This window comes from Denticeps clupeoides, chromosome 11 (genome assembly GCF_900700375.1).
Source record: "Denticeps clupeoides chromosome 11, fDenClu1.1, whole genome shotgun sequence".
Taxonomy (NCBI): Eukaryota; Metazoa; Chordata; class Actinopteri; order Clupeiformes; family Denticipitidae; genus Denticeps; species Denticeps clupeoides.
In genome coordinates, this window is record NC_041717.1 from 6,723,488 (window position 1) to 6,740,136 (window position 16,649).

Consider the following 16,649-nt stretch of genomic DNA (forward strand, 5'->3'; position numbering starts at 1 on the left):
CATTGATGAAGAGGGTGAGGATGAGGGTGCTTGAGCTGTCCTGTAAATTTGATCCACAAAGCAGTTTTGTGCTTTCTTGATCTTGTTTTTTTTCCTTTGACTGTACATAGTTTTCAATAAAATCATTTTCACGTTTGACGTATGGCGCTTTTTCTTGCAGTGTGCAGTTCTGTTCTAGGAAGCATTATTATAATTTTTGTGTTTGTCATAACTGAAGTGCCTGCCTGTTTCACCAGAAAGTGCAACCAACATTCAAAAAATATCTGTAAACAAGAATAATTGTATTAGAGTTTTGGTTATTGAATGGAAGAAGTCATTAACATTTATGGCATTTATCAAACAGTAGTTACAGTCCCCCTGGAGACACTCAGGGTTAAAAGTCTTGCTCAGCGACACAATGGCAGTAAGTGAGGTTTGAACCTGGGACTTAGTGGACTTCTGATGTGAAGTGGACTTCTTAGTGGATTCCATCATGTGACCAGGAGTAACACGGAAACGAGGTAACGTGACTCCTATAAATTAGGCTAGAGAGCAGTGTTAAAAAGACCATGTGGTGTGAGAGAGAACAGAAAAACTCTTTCTCCCTCCACACAAAAGCACTGTATTCAACCACTCCAACTTGATGTTACCTGGTAGAAAGAGGCATGGCACAATAGAGGTTAAAAATGAACAGTTTCTAATTTATTAACACCGGTAAATAATTATTGTAGTTACATGTGAATATTGAATGTAAAAAGGTACCAAGATTACAGAGAAAATAAAAATGAGAAGAAAGAGTAAAGGGGGAGAGAGGGAGAGAGAGGGAGAGAGAAAGACTCAGAAGCCTTCCGGCTTCCGATGGAAAAACCCCTGAGCAAGAAAGCTCAGTCCCTTTTTCCACATGTGAGCAGACCTTTATACCCCTGGCCTACAGGAACTTGTCACTGGCCTACAGGAAGTTGTCACTGACCAATCAGAACCTGTTGTTTCTGATGTCATGCCCCCGATGCCTCCCATTTGGGGAAGACAAAGAGAGTGGGCGGTCCTGACGGCTGACACTTCACACGATGCCGTCAGACGAAAGGCATGTAAAACAGAGGTGTTGAATCTCTGTCACACATCCCCCCGCAGACAGTCGCTACGCAAAACAAAAGCATGCTCCTGTCTTGTGTCTTAAAACGCGAACGACAACATCAGTGTGGTGTTGCGGCTCACGCCGTCCGCGTTCGCAGATTAACGCGGAGGAACTTACCTGCCTCCCTGCGTCCCGCCGCACGAGGTTTCTCGTCTCCTCCTACACGTCTCTCTCGTTCTGATCGCAGTTCGTGTGACAGAATGACTGAGCCGCAAGTACACGCTTCACAACTCGCTGCTTTATGCGATCGAGTAGCGCGGCAGGAGAATCGTTTTGGATGTCTGTCGCAGGAGGTTCGCTTCCTGCGTCAGCGTTTACATGAGATGACTGTCGGGCACCGAGAGCATGAAGCGGCGAACGCTGCGCAGAGCCCTCGTCCCGGAGCGCTGGAACGGGACAAAGGGGAGCGGCGAGGCGCCCCTCACAGCTCTATCCTTGATTTTCGAGCTGCAGCCTAGCCGCTACCCCAGCTCCCGACCCCGAATCGCCTTATTATTCACATTGCTCGTTGGTCCTGCGGCGGAGTGGGCGCCCGCGAATCAGCTCACCCCGTTCTGTGTCCCTCTCATATTCCGAATCCAGACGGTGTGGAAGATGTCGCGTCGCAGCTCTACCATCTGCGCCAGGGTTCCTCATCTGTCAGCCAGTTTACCGCAAGATTCCGGACCCTGGCTGCAAAGACTCCGCTGTGCGACCACGCCCTCCGGATGATGTACTATGAGGGACTGGCCCCACGAATTCGTGGGGAGATGGTCAGCCGGGAGATGCCAGCAACGTATGAGGCCCTCATACAACTCGCGCTGAGGATTGATCGCAACCTGCTGGCACTCCCGAAAACTGCGGCCCCCACTCCAACCCTGCACCGGACTCCCCGACTGCCTTTCTCACCACCTCAGCCCACCGTCACTCCTCCAGACCATAGGGGGGAACCCATGCAGATGGGACGGACAACCCTCACGCCCGAAGAAAAGCAGCAGCGTTTTCGAGAGGGTTTGTGTGCATACTGCGCGTCCCCCTCACACCTCCGTCTGACCTGCCCTATTCATCCAGGGAAACTGGACACCCAGCAGATCGGCACGGCGCGGTTAGCTGTGTCCCTTCCTCCACATCTGATGACACCGACCTCCCGACTCATTCTCCCGGCTGTCCTGGAATGGAATCAGCGAGTCATCTCCACCACAGCCTTTGTGGATTCCGGGGCGGCTGGAAATTTCATAGTCGCTCCTTCGTCCGACAACATCACATTCCCCTGGAACTCCTCGCAAGTCCTCTCACAATCACCTCCGTGGATGGTCATCCGGTCACCTCAGGACCCATCATTCACCGCACGGTCCCTCTTCAACTCCGGCTCGACTCGCATGTGGAGAAAATTCAGTTTTTAGTGACCAATATTATCACCTCACCACTCCTCCTCGGGTTCCCCTGGCTGTCCCTCCATGAACCCCACCTTTCCTGGTCATCGGGCATGGTGTTGGAGTGGGGAGCGCACTGCCATCGCCATTGCCTTCTGTCACAGCCCTCCCCGTCTGCCTCCTCGAACCCAGAACCGACCCGTCCTGTATTAGACCATGTCCCCTCCTGCTATCACGACCTAGCCGCCGTCTTCAGCCCAGCCAAAGCTGCCCAGCTGCCTCCCCATCGACCAGGCGACATGGCCATTGACCTGCTACCGGGAACCACTCCCCCGAAAGGACATCTCTACTCCCTCTCGAAAGTAGAGCAACTGGCCATGAAGCGGTTTGAGGCGGAGGCGCTCCAGAATGGCACCATCCGCTCCTCAACTTCCCCGGCCGCGGCAGGGTTCTTCTTTGTGACCAAGAAGGATGGTGGTCTGCGACCGTGTGTGGATTATCGTGGACTCAACAAAATCACTATCAAAAATCTAACGCCATTACCCCTCACCAACACCGCCCTCGACGCCCTCTCGGGAGCGAAGTACTTCACAAAGCTGGATCTCCGTTCGGCCTACAACCTGATTCGCATCCAAGAGGGCGACGAGTGGAAGACAGCCTTCATCACCCCCACTGGTCACTTTGAATCTCTGGTCATCCCCTTTGGTCTGTGCAATGCACCCGCCGTCTTCCAGCAGTTCATCAACGATGCTCTCAAGGACATGCTGGGACGGTGGGTGTATGCCTACCTGGACGATGTGCTCATCTACTCGCCCACCCTGGAATCTCATATCCAACACGTCAGAGCAGTACTGAAGAGATTGCTCGCCCATCGACTGTATTGTAAGCTGGAGAAATGCGCCTTCCACCAGCACTCCACCACGTTCCTGGGTTTTACCATCTCGTCCCAGGGTGTGGCCATGGAGCCCAAGAAGCTGGAAGCAGTGGCATCGTGGCCCCTACCCACGGCCCAGCTAACACCCCACCAGGGTGCCTGTATGTCCCAAATACCTGCCGGCCCGATGTACTGCGTTGGTGCCATTCCTCCGTGCTCTCAGGCCATCCAGGACGCCAACGGACCCTCTCCTTCATTTGCCGGGCGTTCTGGTGGCCTTCGGTACAGCAGGACGTACAGGCCTACGTTGATGCCTGCGACGTCTGTGCCCGGGCCAAGACTCCCAACACTCCGGCTGCTGGGCCCCTGCGTCCTCTTCCCATTCCTCATCGCCCCTGGACCCACCTCGCCTTGGACTTCATCACCGGTCTCCCTGAAGCTAATGGTATGACCACCATCCTGACCATAGTGGATCACTTCTCCAAAGTGGTCCACTTGGTCGCCCTGCCCGGCTTACCGTCCTCTGCCACAACCGTTGACCTCATGCTTCAACACGTGGTCTGCCTTCATGGGTTCCCCCAGGACATCGTCTCTGATCGGGGACCCCGATTCGTCTCAGCTGTGTGAAAGGCGTTCTGTCGCCTCATTGGATCAACCTGCAGCCTCTCCTCTGGCTACCATCCCCAGACCAACGGTCGGAACACCAACGCACGTGGCCCGGGTTTCTCCTTTGGGCGGAGCTGGCATACAACCTGCAAGTCTCCTCCATAGCCCCTTTCAGATCTGCCATGGATATCAGCCCCCCATCTTCACTCACCAGGTGCCCGCAGGTGGGGTCCCCTCGGCCCGTCAGATGATCCGCAGTTGCCGAAAGGCCTGGAAATCTGTGCGGTCGGCCCTCCTTGCCGCCTCACGGAGGATGTCCACCCAGCACGACCGCCGGCACCCCCGGCGACTGCGCTTCCGAGTGGGACAGAGAGTGTGGCTATCCACCCAAGACCTGCGTCTCAGGACTGAGTCACACAAACTGTTCCCTCGATACATCGGGCCATTCCGGATCCTCAGCCGGATCAACCCCCTCACCTACCGTCTCCAACTCCCTCCTGCCATTCGTGTCCATCCGTTTTTTCATATCTGCAAACTAAAACCCTTTGTCAGATCCTCGCTTCATCCTCCGGATCCGCCACCGCCACGCATCGTCGACGGGGGACCCGCATACACGGTGGAGCGCATTATTGCCTCTCGACGCAGAGGTTGGGGGGTCCAGTACCTGGTGCATTGGACCGGCTGGGACCAGAAGAACGGTCTTGGATCCCGAGTCGTTTCATCCTGGACCCTTCTCTGGTGACTGAGTACCGGCAGCATACCGCCGCCGCTCCGGGGCCGTCGGGGATCGGGGGGGTAACACGGGGGGGTAACACGGAGTAACACGGAAACGAGGTAACGTGACTCCTATAAATTAGGCTAGAGAGCAGCTGCCAACTGCTCAGTCATTGAAGGATGCACGTCATTTGACTCGGCCCCGAAATCCTCAACCCAAGTAAGACCATACCTGTCCTCTCTGTTCTCCTGATTCCCGAACTCCTTCCTGTCGCCCTGTTCTGCCCTGTCTTGTGTCTTAAAACGTGAACGACAACATCAGTGTGGTGTTGAGGCTCGCACCGTCCGCATTCGCAGATAAACGCGGAGGAACTTACCTGCCTCCCTGCGTCCCGCCGCACCGAGGTTTCTCGTCTCCTCGTTCTGATCCCGGTTCGTGTGACAACTTCTGGTTTATAATCAAGTTTGTTACCCACTACGTTATTACTTACAACCTGGAGTGTAACACTGGGGGCAAAATGTCAATCATTTTATAAATAAAATAAATGAGAATGCCGGTGCTGAAGATGAGCAAAGTCAGAAGCACACCTTCTTCACTTCAGACTAGCAGAAACAAGGAGAGAATATGTTAAAATGAGTTATTCATACTTTTACGTAGACTAATGTAATGTGTATAGTTATGATCCAAGTGAAACAGATTCTTCATCACAAAGATGAAAAAATGACAGCAGTACGCAAGTGTAGTGACACTCATTCATCCTTCCTTATACCAGAGCTCAGGACATATCACTCTATCCACATACGCGCCCACACACTCCTGTATCTGGGGCAGTACAGCTTCCATGCCACTGTTATGACAATACAGGGCCATCTGCCCAGCCAGGACGTACACAGATAGCACGGCGCTCCAATCCAGGTCTCTACGGAGCCACAAGTGACAACTCATGTATGTTGCCCAAGCCCGCGGCGGAGGGCGCCTCAAAACCCCCTTCACCCATGCTTCCACGAGCTAGACATACATAATGGATGTCATGTCCCCTATGCTGCCCCCGCTGTTTGACGCACACATGTTCGCAGACAGGGAGGTGGCATATGGCGAGGAGGAGGATGACGCTCCTACGAGACGAGCCAGAGGAGGACGACGAGGACGCCATTCTCCCGGATGCGCAGCCCTCCAGACCTCCCAGCGCTCAGGGCAGCGAACCCTACACAGGGGGACTTCAGTTTAGGTCGAGGTTTGTAAAAGAGCCTCGGCCACCCATGGTGCCAGACGGTCTTGACTCTGGTAACCCCATTCCAGCTAGCTGGGAGGAATCTGCATGATCTCGGACATGAATCTGCGCACTTCACGAGGCGCCATTCAGAGTTGTGGCCATACTATGTGTAACGAATTCGCTCAAAAGGGAAATATTTTTAATTAATTATAACTGGTTATAATTAATAATAAACATTTAGATTAGATTTTAGGATAAACTGTAGCAGAATTATTGTTACAATTACTTGATCTGTCCATCAACCGAGCAGATTAATACAATTATTTATCAATTCTATAAAAGGTTATTTCCTGGCCAAGGAAAATAACTTTTCACACTCTGCAGTACTAGCTGTAATTTAGCATGTAGCTTAAAGGATCAACGTTCAGTGATCCTCAGAAACAAACAATTGTGAATATAAAGAATTTAATAAACGAGGCTATGGCTAAAATACAACAATTAAACCAACAAATATGTACAGAGTAAAGGAAAGTAAGGAAAAGAGAATGGCAGTATTTCACATCAATTAACCACAGCTTAATTAGAATCGTCAGAGAATCACGGTTCACCTTAAAAAGGGGATCAAGCTTAAACACGCACCTAAATAGTTATAAAACGTTACTTGCATTGGTCCTTGTTTCATGCAAAAGAGTCCTGATGCGGTAGGGTCAAGATCCTCGACCTTTAGGCGTGAGCTGGAGGTTTTCCTTGAAGTTACTTGAAGGAAAAAACTTGCCGAAGATTAAAACCCTAGAGATGAGCTTAACAGAGTGTTGAAAAGAAGTGTCTCAGGAGGAAAAAGAATTTTCCGAGCGAAGCGGGGCCTGGGAGAAGCACTTTTGATGCTTTCCCTGGTATACCCACAATTTGGCCTGAATGGCCAATCACAAGTGTGAATTTATGGCGGGAGAAACTTTCTTTGTCTTTACAACCCATTGGAATTTTTATTGCTGGCCCAGAGAGAAACTGCAGTTTACTGCAGTTACAATTTCTACCTTGTAGAAATTGCATGATATAGTATAGGCAATTCGAGTTTAACTAAATGCAAATAGAAAGTTGTAACTAATATAATTCATACAAGGGAACGTACACACAATTCATGCATATACGGGATCCACTTATAATCGCATATTCCTAGCACTAGATACAGAAAATGTGTTTAAGTGTGTGCGTGATTGTGTATTGCAAGGGTTGGACCAGGCAGGAGGTCTCTTTGGAATGCTTTGAAGCTTGATGGTTACTCTGGTACTCGTCACTTGGAAGGTGGTACAATGCCAGGTATAACTGTGGGTTACTGTCGTTGGTGATGTAAAGTCCAGGTTGGCTCCTCAGTGTAATGCCAGATGCTGGACCTGGGGATGTGATATCAGCTTGTGGTTGTCCTCTGGTTAGCTGGAGGCATATACACAGTAATGTCCTTAGTGGTGATTTGAGGAGCCAGCGTTAGCGGCTGTGAGGTGGTCATTGAAGTGGGCTGAGTCTGTTTGCTGAGGGTTATGGCTGCCACGTTAAGGGTGGGTGGGTGGGCAGGTAGAGACCATAACTCGCCGTGTAGTGCATCTGCTTTAGCTAGCTGGAAAGTACATAGCAATGTCCTTGAACCTTGCTCTTGGGTCGATGTGTTCCCGCAGCTGTTGGCGAGACCTTCTGTGACCTTCTGGGTTGTCTCTTTGCTTCCCATGTGGCTTCACCCCTTGGGTTGGGAGGTGGTTGTGACCTGTCCCAGGATCTTTTGGAGTGACCAGTTTGGTGCTTGTGCCGGGCACCACCCTGTCCACGCTGCCCCCTGTTGGCTGGAAAGGTTTGTGACCTTCTGTTGTCATTGTGGCTTTGCTCTGTGCCCTCTAGAGTGAGTTCTGCACTCTGATTGGAGACAGGATAGATGGTGGGGGTTTTCACTGTCCTTTCAGAAACAGGTCTTTGTTTGGCATAGGCCTTGTGGGCCAAGTCTCTCAGCTGTTGGGTGGACGTAGTCCGTGGGCATGCCAGAACCCCCAGATGGTGACTTACTGTGGGGTGCAGGTTCCGGAGGAACAGGGATCTAAAATTGAAATTGTCCTCCATTCAGACCAGAGATGAAGTGAGCTTTTTTAACAGCAGATTGACAGTTCCAGAGCCCACCAACCACACTTGTTTGAGAAGTAGATGACAGGGTGGGGTAGATGAGGTTGTTTGTAACAGAGCCTCTGCAGCGTGAGTATGTTTTCCTGGGCCTGTAAGAGATGGTTACTGGAATAGGTTTCAGACACATGGTTACTGTGACGAAAAAGGCTAAATGGAAAAGGAGGTTTAAGGAAAGATGCCAGGTTTGAATTTGACAGTTGCTGTTGTTCTGATGATGGATGGCTCTTGTGGAGTTGGAACAGGTACATCTTCTGGCGGTAGTAGTACTGCAGCAGGAATCGGCTGGGGAAGCAACGGCTGTAGATCTGCATATTCTTGGTCTGGTGGGGGCTGTAAATTTTTGTAGGTGGAGGGATGGAGTCTAGACTCAGACAGGCAGAAGGTCCCCAAAAATTCTGCACAGAAGACAAAGAGACAGCAGCAGCGGCAGAAACACTATATGGTTTCACAGCTTCAGTTTTTCCCCTTTTTTTTCTTTCCCAACTTGTCTGTTCCTTCTTTCACCTTTCGGTTCCCATATTTAAAACACTTCTCCATTTTGTCCATTTGTCATGATCCGGTCCGGCAGGAGTTTCATGTTCGTCCTGTGTAATGTTCCCTGATTGTTATCACCTGTGTATCATTGTATAAAACTATCCTGTTTGTGTCTGTTCACCGTCAGGTCATTGTGTGGTGATGTTTCCCCTGTCCTGTGTATTATGTATTAAAACCCCTGTCCTGTGATGTTGTGGGTATGCGTTCTCCTTCCTCGCCATGTCCAGCCAGCATGACAGAATATACTAATTAAAAGTTTAAGAGATTAAGTATTTTAGCTCACCGAAGCTCAAATGAAGAAGAAGATTCCGGTGCAGCCAGCCAAGAACACTGACCACAGTCTCTGTCACTCTGAACCCCAAGTGAGGATTGGAGATGGATCTTTTTTTAAATCACCACAAGACTCTCTTGTCAATCCTGAAGAGGCTTGGAATTCGGGGCTCAGCATGGCAGTGGTTTGCTTCCTACCTTGATGAGCGATCTTACCAAGTAACTTGGAAAGGATCCACTCTCCTCTGGTGTCCCTCACGGCTCGGTGCTAGGTCCTCTCCTTTTCTCCCTTTACATGAGATCACTTGGTGAGGTCATTTCCTCACATGGATTATCCTACCACTGCTATGCTGACGACACACAACTCCTCTTCTCCTTTCCTCCCTCTGATCTACATGCTGCTTCCAAAATCTCTGCATGTCTAACCGACATCTCGTCTTGGATGGCAGCCCATCACCTCCAACTCAATCCCACCAAAACTGAACTAATATTCATTCCAGCAGTTTCTTCACCACATCAGGATCTTGCTATTTACCTAGACAACTCGCAGCTCTCTCCTGCAACAGCCCGCAACCTTGGCGTAACAATAGACAACCAACTCTCCTTCTCAACTCACATCAGCAATCTTTCCCACACATGTAGATTCCTTCTCTACAATATCAGACGAATCCGCCCTTATCTGTCAACCCAGGCCACCCAACTACTGGTTCAGTCCTTAGTAATTTCACGACTGGACTACTGTAATTCCCTTCTAGCTGGTCTACCACTATGTACCATCCGACCTCTACAACTACTACAAAATGCAGCAGCACGACTAATCTTCAACCTTCCCAAATTCTCCCACACCACCCCTCTGCTATGCTCCCTCCACTGGCTCCCAGTAGCTGCACGCATCACGTTCAAAATACTGATGCTGGCCTACAAAGCCAAACATGGAGTAGCACCATCCTACCTCACAGCCCTTATTACACCTCGCACTGCACCTTGTTTACTCCGAGCCTCCAGTACTGCTCGCCTGGTCCCTCCATCTCTGAAAGTAAAAGGAAAACATTCATCTAGACTCTTCTCCGTCTCGGCCCCTCGGTGGTGGCATGAACTTCCCCTTGAGGTCAGAACGGCTCAGTCACTGAGCACCTTCAAACGACAGCTCAAGACCTTCCTCTTTAAAGAATATTTGATTAAATTGTAATTTTCTTGTTGTCGAACTTTGTGTACAGAATCTACAACAGAGTGAATAAAATAGATGTATTCATAGTTGGGGTCCTAGTGAACCGGAATTGATCTCTTCATCGATGGTAACTTAAGCACGTTGTAAGTCGCTCTGGATAAGGGCGTCGGCCAAATGCCGTAAATGTAAATGTAAATCCAGTCCCTCTGATCAAGTCTTGGCCGTCATGACCAATCCCACTTCTGACACCAAATTGTTGTGGAAATTATTTCTATCACCGAGCGTCTGAGGAGCCACAATGAGAAACAATGAATTAAGTCAGGCTTTATTTACATGCGTGCATGGGAAGACTATAATAATAACAATAACTAGAAACAAAAATCCCCAGGGGAAATTTTGATGGGTCTGTCCGGGCATTGGTCACAGCTGCGGGCATTGGTCACAGCTGCGGGCATGGAATTTGTAAAATGGGGCGGGTGTAGCCTCCTGAACTGGTGTCTTCTTTAAGGCCTTCGGCCTGACCTCTCCTTTGTTTCTGTGCGTTTCACGGTCTTTGCGTGGCAGCCTTGAACGTAAGTTATGTCCTTTTTTGCACTTTTAGTGGTTTGGTCACGATCTGTGGCCCTCCTGTAGTCCTCAATGAAGCAACCAATATGTCATTTTGTGAGGAGAGGTCAGGCCTTCGGCCTGACCTCTCCTTTTTTTCTGTGCGTTTCACGGTCTTGAGCGTAAGTTATGTTCTTTTTTGCACTTTTAATGGTTTGGTCACGATCTGTGGCCCTCCTGTAGTCCTCAATGAAGCAACCAATATGTCATTTTGTGACGAGAGGTCAGGCCGAAGGCCTGACCTCTCCTTTGTTTCTGTGCGTTTCACGGTCTTTGCGTGGCAGCCTTGAACGTAAGTTATGTCCTTTTTTGCACTTTTAGTGGTTTGGTCACGATCTGTGGCTCTCCTGTAGTCCTCAATGAAGCAACCAATATGTCATTTTGTGAGGAGAGGTCAGGCCTTCGGCCTGACCTCTCCTTTGTTTCTGTGCGTTTCACGGTCTTATCGTGGCAGCCTTAAACGTAAGACGTGTCCTTTGTTTGCTTTTTTCCCATTTTTCCGGGTTTTTCCGGGTTTTCCAAGCCCCCGTTGGTGGCACCGACTCGTCCCATATGTCAGATCGTACGATTCGATTTTCGGGCCGCTAGCTTCAGCGGTTAGTGGTGGTGGCATGTGTCAAATTGGTCACAGCCGCGGGCATGTAATTTGTAAAATGGGAATTCTTTAATGTGGTACTGCAGTATCACTTCAAAGAAGTTTTTTTTTACAAATGCTACCAATGCTAAAATTAGCGATCAATACGTTCGAATGGGAAATTACCCTGTTTCAGCGTTAATAGCTCGGCCAGGCCCAGTCCGATCGCTTATAAAAGTAATAGCACACCTCACGCAACAAAGTTCTAATTTTTGATATATAGCACGCCGGTGTGCGTGCTTCGGTACGACCCGCATTAATTGCCGAAAAAAGGCTGAAATAATAAATAATAAATAAATAAACTTTTTTCGCGCATTTACACTTTTTTGTTTTCCCAAGTTTGTGCATGATCCGTAAGTCAGACGGAGATAAACCATACGTCAAATCGTCGGCCATGGCGAGATCTACGAGACGACATCAATATCTTCTTTGTATGTCAAACCGTCTGGACGCAAACTCCAAAAAAGTCCAATTTTGGGCTAGAATAATAAACGCGTTCCGAAAACGCTTTTTGGCTAATTGCGCGCGGACCGTAAATCCGGCCGAGCCGAGCCATATGTCAAACCGTGCGTAACGACAAGCCGCACGATTTGATACGAGAGTCGTGTGTGTGCTGTGAAGCGTTTCATCGCAAATTCTTGGAAACCAGATTTTTTCACACTTTTAATGTTTTGGTCGCGATTTGTGGCCCTCCTGTAATCCCCAAAGAAGCAACCAATACGTCATTGTGTGTGGAGAGGTCAGGCCTTCGGCCTGACCTCTCCGTTTTTTTTGTGCGTCTCACGGCCTTAGCGTGGCAGCCACAAATGCGAGACATGGCCTTTTTGGCCTCCTTCCCTATTTCCCATGTTTTCCTGACCACTGTTGGCGGTAGCAACACATCCAATATGTCAGATCGTGTGTCGAGGCGAGGCCTTCGGCCTCGCCTCGACACCCGTGTCTCTAGCTTTTACGGCTGGTCACAGGGAGCTGAAAACCTCTTCCTCTGCGCAACAGTAAACCGCACTTTTTACGCTTTGAACCCGATTTGTGGACGGGCCGTGCGACCTACCAAAACAAAAAATATATCATCGTGTGCGGAGTGGTCAGGCCTTCGGCCTGACCACTCCGTTGTTTCTGTGCGTTTCGCGGTCTTATCGTGGCGGCCTTGGACGTAAGACGTGTCCTTTTATTGCCTTTTTCCCGGTTTTCCGGCTTTTTCCGGGTTTTCCAAACCCCCGTTGGTGCCACCGACTCGTCCCATACGTCGGATCGTAAGACTCGGCGAGGCCTTCGGCCTCGCCTCGATTTTCGGGTCGCTAGCTTCAACGGTTAGCCTCGGGGAGCCAAAAACGCGTTCCCGGCACGATGGTAAACGGTACTTTTTACACGTTTTAACCCGATTTGTGGCCGGGCCGTACGACCTACCAAAACAAAAAATATATCATCGTGTGCGGAGTGGTCAGGCCTTCGGCCTGACCACTCCGTTGTTTCTTTACGTTTGACGGTCTTCGCGTGGCGGTCTTTAACGTGAGACATGTTCTTTTTTGCCATTCATAGCACAATAATAAATGGTCTGTCTTCCTGACAGACCCAATAATAAAGTGAAGTGATTGTCACACGTGATACACAGCACACAGTGCACACAGTGAAATTTGTTCTCTGCATTTAACCCATCACCCTGAGTGAGCAGTGGGCGGCCATGACAGGCACCCGGGGAGCAGTGTGTGGGGACGGTGCTTTGCTCAGTGGCACCTCAGTGGTACCTTGGCAGATCGGGATTCGAACCAGCAACCTTCTGATTACGGGGCCGCTTCCTTAACCACTAGGCCACCACTGCCCCTAATAATAATAATAATAATATGAGCTTAAAAAATATAGTCTAGGGCTATCTATCTATCTATGTATCTAGCTATCTATCTATGTAAGGTGGTGTTTGGGATGTGAGGGGGGGGCTGGGGGGGCAGCTTGCAGAAGGTTGAGAACCCTGCTGTACATGATATTTGTGCTGCTGCTAGCTGGGCAATGCTGCACACATGTATTACATTTTACTGACTCGACGTCACAGCGCCGACGCTTGCGCACTCTGTGCTTAATGCTGCTGATTAGTGTCTTTTCGGCTCTGTGTACTTCGGAGGTACTTCGGAAAGCATGCAATACGGGAGTTGGCCATATCTTTCCCATTTTGACAATCGGTCGCGCTGAGATGTTATCAGAGAACCGGGGTTACGTTAAGTAACTCAATTTTTTTTTGCTGGCAAACTGGACTTCTGTGGCTCTCCAGTTAAAAGAAGGAACATGGGGTAAAAGCACAGGGCGTAATCGTAGCTCAGTGGCGTCGACTGATTACTGTAGTTCGCTTTGTAATCGGTTAACGTCCATGGGGACAGCAGGATATGCGGCAATGCTTAACTTTTGTCCTGTAGTTATTGTAAGTTATTAAAGTCATCCTTATTTTTACAGTGCGCTGTGATGCGAGTCGTGCTCTCTGCAGTGAAGTGATGCTGATGGGCACTTGCACAAAAAAAGTATTTATTAAAAAAATTTGATGAGAATGCAAACGTAATATTTAAATTATAAACATCTTTAGTCTTTAGTAAAATGTCTTTAGTAAAGACTAATTATTTAAATTAATACAACGTGTCCGAAATTCATATTGAAATCAGTAAGCAAATTTATTGAAGAAATGAGAGAAATTGTGCATCTTCAAGCTGGACAGTGTGGTAACCAGATTGGTGCCAAGGTAAGTTGACTATTGTAATGTTTTACTTTTACTGACTTTAGATGAGTAAATTGTCTAGTTTTTTTGGCTCATTTGTTTAAATGTGGATGAAATTGCAGACCTTATTTCCAAAAGATTGTCAATTTACCTGCTACCGTTCCATAATTGCAAGTAAATTAGTAATGCGCTTAGGATTCAAATGTCCTCAAATCATGTGTCGATATTTCAATAAAACGCCGCTGTTGTGGTGGTTTCATGGCATGGTAAATGTATTTTAATTAGTTTTAAATTGGCCAAAATCCTCGTTTGGTCTAGCCAATCAGAGCTCGTGGCTTGCGCTTTGGCTTTTGACAATAATCATTATGATCATAATGTGCGTTTCGCGGTCTTATCGTGGCGGCCTTGGACGTAAGACGTGTCCTTTTATTGCCTTTTTCCCGGTTTTCCGGCTTTTTCCGGGTTTTCCAAACCCCCGTTGGTGCCACCGACTCGTCCCATACGTCGGCCTCGCCTCGATTTTCGGGTCGCTAGCTTCAACGGTTAGCCTCGGGGAGCCAAAAACGCGTTCCCGGCACGATGGTAAACGGTACTTTTTACACGTTTTAACCCGATTTGTGGCCGGGCCGTACGACCTACCAAAACAAAAAATATATCATCGTGTGCGGAGTGGTCAGGCCTTCGGCCTGACCACTCCGTTGTTTCTTTACGTTTGACGGTCTTCGCGTGGCGGTCTTTAACGTGAGACATGTTCTTTTTTGCCATTCATAGCACAATAATAAATGGTCTGTCTTCCTGACAGACCCAATAAATAGTTTGTCCAATAATACATTTAGCAGCTTGGTTTTATTCATTTTTCCCTTCCTCTCTTTCCCAGTTTTGGGAGGTTATAAGTGATGAGCATGGCATTGACCCAACTGGAACATACCACGGAGATAGTCAACTCCAACTTGACCGCATCAATGTTTACTACAATGAGGCATCAGGTGGGTGTCCTTTTTTTCATATTTCACTATTACAAATTATTTTATGTGTTATTAAATATCAACTTTAAATCAAATAGGTGGTAAATATGTACCTCGTGCTGTTATGGTGGACTTGGAGCCTGGAACCATGGACTCTGTGAGGTCTGGGCCCTTTGGGCAGATTTTTAGACCTGACAACTTTGTTTTTGGTAGGTAAAGTTTTATGTCTATCTGTGTTATTAGTTCAGTTTTGATTTGTAGGCTACACATTGAATGTGTGTTCTCTCTACAGGCCAGAGTGGTGCTGGTAACAACTGGGCAAAGGGCCACTACACTGAGGGGGCGGAGTTGGTTGACTCGGTCCTTGACGTCGTGCGGAAGGAGGCGGAGAGCTGCGACTGCCTGCAGGGCTTCCAGCTCACTCACTCCCTCGGTGGTGGCACCGGGTCTGGCATGGGCACCCTGCTAATCAGCAAGATCCGCGAAGAATACCCTGACCGCATCATGAACACCTTCAGCGTTATGCCCTCACCCAAAGTTTCAGACACAATTGTCGAACCGTACAATGCCACCCTGTCTGTGAACCAGCTGGTCGAGAACACAGATGAAACCTTCTGCATTGACAACGAGGCCCTGTACGATATCTGCTTCCGCACCCTCAAACTCACCACACCCTCATATGGTGACCTCAATCACTTGGTGTCCTCCACCATGAGTGGCGTGACCACCTGCCTGCGGTTCCCTGGCCAGCTGAACGCAGATCTGCGCAAGCTTGCCGTAAACATGGTGCCCTTCCCCCGTCTGCATTTCTTCATGCCAGGCTTTGCCCCACTCACCAGCAGAGGTAGCGAGCAGTACCGCGCACTCACTGTCCCCGAGCTGACACAGCAGATGTTTGATGCCAAAAACATGATGACTGCCTGCGACCCACGTCATGGCCGCTACCTCACGGTTGCAGCCATCTTCCGTGGTCGCATGTCCATGAAGGAAGTTGATGAACAGATGCTGAATGTGCAGAACAAGAACAGCAGCTATTTCGTCGAATGGATCCCCAACAATGTCAAAACCGCCGTCTGTGACATTCCACCCCGTGGCCTCAAGATGGCCGCCACTTTCATTGGTAACAGCACTGCCATCCAGGAGCCTTTCAAGCGCATCTCTGAGCAGTTCACTGCCATGATCCGGCGCAAGGCTTTCCTGCACTGGTACACTGGCGAGGGCATGGATGAGATGGAGTTCACTGAAGCCGAGAGCAACCTGAACGACCTGGTGTCCGAGTACCAGCAATACCAGGATGCCACTGCTGAGGATGGAGATTTTGAGGAAGAGGGTGAAGAGGAGGTTGCTTGAGCTGTCTCGTAAAATTTGATCCACAAAGCAGCTTTGTGCTTTCCGGTTCTTGATTGAGCTGTTTTTTTCCCTATTCTTTGTCTATACATAGTTTTCAATAAAAGCATTTTTACGCTTGACAGTTAGACATATGGCGCTTTTTCTTGAAGTGTGCAGTTCTGTTTTTGGAAGCAGTATTATCATTTTTTTGTTCGTATTAACCGAAGTGCCTGCCTGTTTCACCAGAATGTAGCACGTTGTGCAACCAACATTCGATAAATACCTGTAAGCAAGACTAATGTATTCAGTTACTGAACGGAAGCAGTCATATACACTCTAAAAAGAAATACTGCATATTACCTAATTTAATTAGTGTAACATTTATACACTTGAAAATATTGAGTAGAT

The 16,649-nt window shown here is 48.8% G+C and overlaps 1 protein-coding gene across 3 annotated transcripts in view; it reads left to right on the plus strand.

Annotated features, from left to right (window-relative positions):
* LOC114800004 (tubulin beta-1 chain-like) overlaps nt 1-16,262 on the plus strand; it is a 44,387-nt gene extending 28,125 nt beyond the window's left edge. The window contains exons 1-4 of one of the 3 annotated variants that reach the window (XM_028997051.1): nt 13,915-13,971; nt 14,825-14,933; nt 15,011-15,121; nt 15,205-16,262. In XM_028997051.1, the coding sequence (XP_028852884.1) occupies nt 13,915-13,971; nt 14,825-14,933; nt 15,011-15,121; nt 15,205-16,262 (1,335 nt within the window). Of the gene's footprint in view, nt 1-13,914; nt 13,972-14,824; nt 14,934-15,010; nt 15,122-15,204 lie in introns of those variants that run through there. The other 2 variants (XM_028997050.1, XM_028997049.1) reach the window with 2 other exon arrangements.
* The last annotated feature ends 387 nt before the right edge of the window (nt 16,263-16,649 follow it).